An 8,246-nucleotide genomic window follows, 5' to 3' on the forward strand; every position below is an offset into this window, starting at 1 on the left:
TTATTAAAACAGCCTGTTGAGCATTTAAAGAATACCAGATCCTCCCTGTTATAAAGCTAACTCCCCCCAAATTTTCTTTGGTAGAAGTTTGGGTTTTGTTTTGAAGCCTCACATGTAGGTATTCCTCTACTTACAGAGGTGCAAATAGCTAGAGAATTCAGATGCGTGTACTCTGAAACCAACATTCATTCTATATACTCATGGATGGKATTTTTCTCATTATTTATAGAATCATAAAATGGTAAGTTTGGAAGGGACCTCTGAAGGTCATCTAGTCTAGCCCTCAGCATAGCCTGTATGTGGACTGAACCCGCAGCCTTGGCATTAGCAGCACTATGYGCTAACCAGCTGAGCTAAACCTGCCCCCAAAGCCAGGGTGCTGAGCGGCACAGTCCCCCAGGCACCCTACCCACAGGGGCACCATCATTATACCAACTAAAATACGGTAAATAATTTGTAAGACTTCAGAAGGCCCTAACATCTAACAGCAGTTTAGGATCAAAACCACTGGTGCTACATGGAGGATAATGCAGCYTTTTTGTTGTTCGTTGGCTCCTGTGGATGAATATTGTGTAAGTGGATGTTATTTCAGGCTCCGAAGTGAACATCTTACAATGGGGGTAGCTTCATATTTGGCATATTTGTTAGTGAAGGCAATCCTTTTAGGTACGAGGCTATGCAGAGCCCAGGAGGAATGCTTGGTCGCTGAGAAYGATGCTATGAGTTTCAGGAGTTAGTGATTAAATTGTATTCCTGACTCTGCCTTTAGTTTTTCTGTGATATTAATTCAAGTTACTTTCTCATGCCACATCTCATTTTATACATAAGTTAAATAGATTACTTCATATTTTGAGWCTTATATAGTGTCGATGCATATAAGCGTTGGTGCAGCTAAATTTAGGTAAATTCTATATGTGAAAATTGATAATTTTTTTCCATAGATGTACCTTAGTTCACTTTTGCTTAACCGCAGGTAAGACTAGCAAAAAAGTTGCATCAATGTTTCGTAATACTTGCTTTAACATTATAAAGGCTCTGAGACACGTGCTTCRATGTATCTAGCACTAGCTGCAGGGTTATGTGATATTACCGCCATTAAAGTGGTACCTTTCCGCTAGGCGTTATTACTGCAGTTCAGCAAAGCAGAGGAAAGCTACTCCTGCCCACCAATCAGCCTCTGTGGGCTCTGTTTGCCCACACTACTAATGTGCAAGTTTGCAACAAGAGATGGATCTGTGAATAGCCACAGCAGAAAACAGTAAGTTTATCTTTCTGCCAGCTGCTGTGGGGACAGTGACTTTATGCAGACGGTTGTTTTGCCTTAGGCTGTTTAATGTGCCTAAATCAAGCTGTTACTTAAATAGATGCAGCTCTACACGTAGAAAAGCTCTTGGTTTTGAGATATTTGGCCAAATAGGAGCATTTGGATTGTAAAAAATCAAACTCAGCGTGTGGTCTTATGAATAGTAATACAGTACGGTGCTTTGCGGTTCTATTCTCAAGTAGGGATTAACATAGCAACTAAAAAGCACTTGATTCTCATGTTTGCTATTTRAGAAACATAGAAAGTGTTGATCATTCTGCTGTTAATCATCCATTTATTATATCCACCAGATAGATACGTTCCTTAAGTGAAGCTTACCTAAAATATCTTGACTGAGATTGCCATAAACTGGGTCATCTTCTGTATAATAGTTATCATAGCTAGAATAGGAATGGAGAAACATTTTTAATTGATATAATAAGCTTAATTTAGCATCTCACTATTTTACTTTGAGCATTTTACACGTATATAGTAATAGCCAATTGTATGTGACCTAAAAGACAGGACAAAACACGTGAGGGGAAAAATAATAGTTTTACAGAAGGGGAAGAAAGGATATTGTCCATATTCTGAAGAGAGACCTGCTCTCTAATGAAGAATCGAACTCTTGTTTCCTCTATCTTAGTTAGCGTAAAGCTAATCTCAAAATTACTAAACTACTGCTTGATACAGTTCTAGAAATTGTAATAATCACTTCAGTGAAGTAAAACAGTGAAAAGAGGACTGAAAAGGAGTTCATGGGTCAGTGTGTCTAATCTCTTACTCTATCTAGCAGGCACACCATCTAATCCCTTTGAGAGCTGCATCAAACTTTTCTAATCCTGCTACTCATTTCCACTCTGTGACTGCTCTGACATGGAGCTTTCTATCACCAACAGATATTTATTCAGGTAAGATACCCATTGCTGTGGGAGCTGAAGTCCTCTAGCCCAGAGGAACGCGCTCCCTTTTAGATGCTCACCCCTTTCATGCTCCAGCAGCTGAGCCTTGCCGTGACAAGCTACACATGGCAAGTCTAAAGGAAGTAGGAAAAGGCTGGAGAGGCCTGTGCCCCCACAGTCGTGCGGCACAGCAGGAGCACATCTGTCGAGTGAAACAGTTGGTGCTGAGGAATGGACAACACCATCGTATGCCTTTGGGAGAGGTTAAATTTGCATTAGCTAGTCCCACGCACTGAGCTCCTGTGAGGAGCAGCCCTGAGCACGGCTCCTAGAGGAGTTTCATCTCGAAGGAAGCCAGTTCAGGCGCTCTGAGACTGCTTCTCAATACGAACCAAAGTGCTAAATGGGGCTCTTCGGGAGGTTTTCTTAAAGAGTGCACTCCTGATTCAAACTAAAACACTTACAGGGACACGCCAAGAGAAACTAAAGCAAAGTTCAAATTCAGGTATTTGATGGTGTTCTGTATTTCATGACCTGTTGTTGCTTGAAAATATTTTTAAGTATGTTTGTGAAAATGGGAATTGTAAGTAGAGCCACTGAACGGTCTCCCTATACCTCTGCCCATAATAGTATCCCTTTACCRTGCTTTTTCTATAGGATGCTGTAATGCAACATAACACCACTTTTCAGTGATGTTCTTTGACTAAGCAGACCCAGAAATATACACACCGACAGACTTCCCAATTTCAAGCAAATGCATAATTGAGGATTGTTTGGAGTGGGGGGGGAGAGGGAGGGAGAGAAGAGCTTTGTATTTTATTTTAAGGGCCTTTTGCATCTGAGGTGGGATGAAATCCTTTCCATCTCCGTTTTCTAAAGCAGCTATTTTGATGTAGAATAATTGAAACTTCCTGGTAACAGATCATAGGCTGTACAGCAGCTGTGAGCAATGTAAACAGACTGTTTTACTGCTTTTGAATGGAATTTGTAAAAGATGAGTATGAAGTACAAATATATAARTTACTGCTCCACAAGTATACAGTATCAGACTGTAATTCTATAATTTATCATAGTGTTCCAAGAGCTCGATTCAATTATTAGAGGGTCATTGAGACTGAGYGATAATAAATAGTGTTTTAGCTCAGTATCTTTCAGTTAAATATATAAAATTTACCATATTAATATTGCATTATTTGATTACTGGTAAAATGAATGCAGTGCCAATGTAATATTTTTTCTGCTTTCTTTGGAAAATATTTCTTCATAACTATCCTACGCTCTGGTATTTCTAGGCAGGTTTCATGAGATCACTAAAATTTCCTCTGTGCTACCCTTCAAAGCTATCTATCATTATTTATTGCTTATTTTACCCATGCTAGAAAGAAATGTTTTTTTTAATCCAGCCTACCTTGGACTGCAGTCTTCATAGTCTTCATATATTTTAGCTAGAAAATGTATTAAAAAATAAAGAAAGTGAAAAGAAAGGGAAATGTACTACTTTGAGTATTTCAGATTATCATCTCAACTGCTTTTGATATTGCTGTAAAGAGTAAATTGAAACCTCTAGGTTCTCAGCAYCTTCGGTTGTCCCACTTCTTTATTCAAATACTTTTAATTTAAGACTACTCTAAGAAAYGCTTATGAATGCAAGCCATGCTTGTAGATTAGGACACTCCTTCCTCTAGGCCCTGTTTTGTTAAATACTGTATATCGAAGACAGTCCTTTCCCCTCAAAACGCATAGGACTGATTCTGTGTTTCCGCCCCTTCCTTGTTCTGCTTCATCTTTTTCTCTGACCAGTGCGTCATGTGTTTATATTGGAAGATGAAAGGTTCATTCATTTTACTAGATTTTTTTGCTTGTGTCTCTGAAAGGTAGATCCTTTGATCCACAGATGAAGAAACTGAAGCAGAGACACAGCGGCTACAAACAGATTAGTTGTTGCTAGAGCTTGATTAATAATCCAGGAGCGTCGGACTTTCCATCCTGTGCTCTAGGACTCCAAAATTTTCCCTAAGATCTGATTCCATGAATACTGCAATGTCAGCCACTCTGACTGYAACCTTGCTTAGGATTAGTTTTGTAAATAACTGATTTTTCATCATAGAAATACCTGTCTAGTAACACTAGAGGACAAAAACAAAAAAGCAAACCCCCCAACCCCCAGYACTCGAGTAGCTATATTAATATCCTGTAGTTGTACCAATTATGTTATTCTTAGTGAATTCAGTTTATAAGCATAGGCCTTCTGTTTATGTAAATTATGTATGGATATGGATATATTTAAAGTGGTCAAACACACTAGTGTTTGCCAGCCCACTCTTGTGCATACAGCACAGATACCAGTTTTCCTGTGTGAAGGTGGTTGCTCCTGARTAGGAGTGGAAAGGATTGTACAACTGAGTAACTACATAACCGTATGCATACGGCAGGTTGTACTAGCATAATCAATTCTGTTTTTTCTTTAAAAAAAAGTCATCATTAATTTTAGTCAGAAATAGAGAATGACTGTGGTCACCAGGTAACATAAATTAAACAAATTATTTCCTTATTGTTAGTGACATATTAGTTTAACAGCTACATTATGATCCCACAATGAAAAGCACTTGGAACCTGTTTTCAAAATTGATTAAATATAAAATGTGTATGAAATCTGAAATTCAAATGAGCATTCAGGAATTTTGGGAGGAGCAGGTTTTCTCAAATACATTTTGCATTAGCATGGTTACTTAAAACCATTTTTTATATCCAAGCACAGAAATTAGTTACATGAAAGTACATACACTTAAAAAGAAAGGAATAATACACTTTTAAAATGTATTTTTTTAAAAAAAATCCCGTACTAAATTCTTCACTTCGTACATGTTCTGTTAGTTTGTTGTTAGAGAATGGATTTGGATAGTTGTTTACGGCAGGGGTTTGGGCAGCTAGTAATCATTCTGTAATCATATTTAACTCTCCTAATGAAAAAAAGAAGAAAAAAGAAATTTAAACCATCAAGTCCATCATTCTTGCCCAAAGACGACTTTTAGTTTCAAAAGAATCAATTTGTTGGCTTGACATCCAGCCTTTCTCTACAGGTACTTTCAAATGCTCAAACTCCGTTCCTTACAGAGGGACATCACTTACCTTCTCGCTTCTTTTTCATACAGTGTGAAATATTCAGTATCAGTGAAAGAATCAGAGCCAAACTCAGAAAGGCCAAAATTCCCCAGACAGAAAAATGGCAGTCCATTTCTGCACCTGAAAGAAAAACCTTTTATAGTACRTGTTGTCTCAACAGAACTGAATTCTTTGTGCTTAGTTGATTTCTGCTTTCTGTAATTCAAGCTGCTATTTTGTTGTTCASTCTGTGACAGCCATTGCTATCCACTCTCAATAATTAATATCAAAAATGGATGCTAAATAATAAACAGCAACATGGATAAATAGTTAATGGAGTTAGTTTCACAACAATTCAGCTAAAAGTTGGGCTACTGGTTTGCCTGTAGKATACCATAAAAATCAGGATTTTGCTGATGAAAAGTCGTTTTAATGAATAGCTCTGAAATTCTTTATAATTATCTTGAACTTATTATTTGCAATAACTTCTTGTCTGAATCATGAAGTTTTTTGAATCAGTTCTGAAGATGACCTCTCTTCAGACAAAACAATTTATGTTGCTGGAAATTTATCTGAATAATAACAAAGGTGGTAAGATTTTAACTCTCTCTGCCACGGATTTCAAACGTTGGTTGTGTGTGTTTTCTTGCATCTCTTATTAAAAACATTTACAGAATGAAGAATTTCACATTTACAGTCAAAAGAAGAGCAGTAGCTGGGAACCAGTGAACTCCCAGACTGGCTGCAGAGCTAGACCTCAGCAGCTCCCAAAGAACCACTTGGGGCAGAGTAAGTAAACGTAGTTGCGCTAAGTCTCCCTTTGCACTAAACCTGCCTCTCCTTGAAGCTCTGTTAGAAACACAGGAAGGCCCCTCCCCACAACAAATGCATTTTGTCATTTAATTAACCCTTCAATTAGTCTAGCTCGTGCCGGTTTTCCACCACAAACCTTGCTAAAGACAACAGGCTGCTTGTGACAGTTTGATGGCCAAGATGACCAAGGTAGCTGCAAAGGACCTGGGAAATCCCTCCTTAACAGAGGAAATGCTGAGCCAAATACGGGTGGAGCATGAAAGCTAGATTTTGCCTTTCCCCAGAGGTGTAATTCATATTCTCCTTGACCTAGAGTGTTTGAAATAGAGTCTGGTCCAAAAACCTAATGAACTCCACTAATACTGCCCTGAAAGGTCTAGCTGGAGCAAAGAAGTAAAGGGGAGAGGCTGGATGATACTGTCAGGGCGAGATCTGAGCTGGCCTGTAATGTTCCTCTTATTTGGTTTCCACGCAGCTGGATTCTTCCGGGGCTTTGGCGTTCTGTCCATTTCTTAATGGAAACCTGAGGTCAAAGAGAACGAGAAAATACATTCTCACGTTGCAAGCAGGGGCAGATGCGTTTTCTCCTGCTGAAAAGACAAGAGTGTCGTTCGTTGACTCCCTGGCTCCAGCCCACCTTAGGAACTGCCTGTTCTGGTTGTGGTACTTGGGTTTTGTTTCCTAATGATGCTGGTGTTGCAAAGGCTCTTTTAGTTGTGTTTTATTCCAACCATGGATGTCTTTTGTGATGATGGAACAACRTAAGATAATCCTTGGTAGTGAAAAAACCATGAATTCTGCTTCTGTGGTGCAGATTTCCCTCCTAAAAAAAAAAAAAAAAAAAAAAAAAAAAAAAAAAAAAAAAAAAAAAAAAAGAAAGAAAGAAGAAGAAGAAGAAAGAAAAGAAAAAAAGAAAGAAAGAAAGAAAGACAGCACATAGCCTGTAACTTTGACAGGCTTGTGACTGTTTTTGCATATGGTCCTTCCATCCTTCCAACCATGCTCCCTCCGTTTCTTGTTCCTTTTAAATGAAACATCCAATTTCCAGTCCTGTTTCTTTCCCGCTCTAGTTCTCCCAAAGGCATTTTGGGGTTCTCCATCACTGTAAYGACATTTTTCATGTTGACAGGCGCWTTTTTGCAATATGATACAGTCATTCAGGACAGCAGAGAAATCATCTGTGAAACAGCTAATAGATATTACTTCATCTTTTTTCAGAGGAGGAATTGAAAGAAAGGGCCACCTTGCCKTAAGGAGGTGGTATCAGGCCGCATCAGGAACCGCCTGTGTCTGGAGCCCTGGGGGGATGAGCGAGTTGCACGCTGAAACTTGCAGCCTGCCAAATCGTCCAGAACCACAGCAAGGCTCTACCAAAGTCAGGACCTTTCAATCTCCTGCCTATATCGCAAGATCATCCTTCTTCCTTCTCCTGGCATTTTATCTCGCCTGAAGTGATTGTTTTCCATTTTTCATATGTTCATTTCTCACTGGTTTTCCTATAAATTCATTTTGTTTATGGAGCAAAAGCAGTACCGTGGCCTGAGGGCTGGGAAGCCCAAGTAGTTATAGGCTGATTAGAATAAAAAGTGTTGCACCTAATGCACAACTCAGACCTAAGTTTGTACTTTTTTCTTGGTACTGAATGTTACCATTTATCTTTCTGTTTCAGAAATTCTGTTTTTTCTTTATGTTCCCGGAGTAGGAGAAGAACTTTCAGTCGCAGATTGAGTATTTTCAGCCCAAACTGAAGTGGAGGAGGTAACCAAATTTTTGAGGACAAATATTTTTTTTTCTGATGTGTTTCAGCTTCTTATTTTAATTGGAATTATTAGTAATAGTAAAGGCTGGAAACAGATGTTTCTCTTTTCAGTTTCAAATTTAACTTCTGCGGTATTTAAGTAATTCTAATTCTCTAGGCCTTTAAAAATATTCTAGTAAAAAAGAAGGCCTGAAATTTGAATTTCTAATAAAATGCACCGATGTTATAAACCTCACAGTCTATAGCTCTGTCTTAAATACAGTTTAAAAAACTGCATGAGTGTGGAGAGTGGAAGGAGACAAGAGTTTAATTTACTCCTAGTTAAACACAGCTTAGATTCTTAATCTTAGAATTTATTTCCCAAAAC

The 8,246-nt window shown here is 38.5% G+C and overlaps 1 protein-coding gene across 1 annotated transcript in view; it reads right to left on the reverse strand.

The window, feature by feature from the left end:
• TRAT1 (T cell receptor associated transmembrane adaptor 1) overlaps positions 1–5,440 on the reverse strand; it is a 7,121-nt gene extending 1,681 nt beyond the window's left edge. Inside the window, exons 1-3 of the mRNA XM_085318883.1 lie at positions 5,335–5,440; positions 3,614–3,650; positions 1,643–1,704 (exon numbers count right to left, since the gene is read on the reverse strand). Coding sequence (XP_085175009.1) covers positions 1,643–1,704; positions 3,614–3,650; positions 5,335–5,440 — 205 coding nt within the window. The remainder of the gene's footprint in view (positions 1–1,642; positions 1,705–3,613; positions 3,651–5,334) is intronic.
• Positions 5,441–8,246: the final 2,806 nt, after the last annotated feature.

Source organism: Rhea americana, unplaced genomic scaffold (genome assembly GCF_003343005.1).
Source record: "Rhea americana isolate MKP2758 unplaced genomic scaffold, rheAme1 scaffold_118, whole genome shotgun sequence".
Taxonomy (NCBI): Eukaryota; Metazoa; Chordata; class Aves; order Rheiformes; family Rheidae; genus Rhea; species Rhea americana.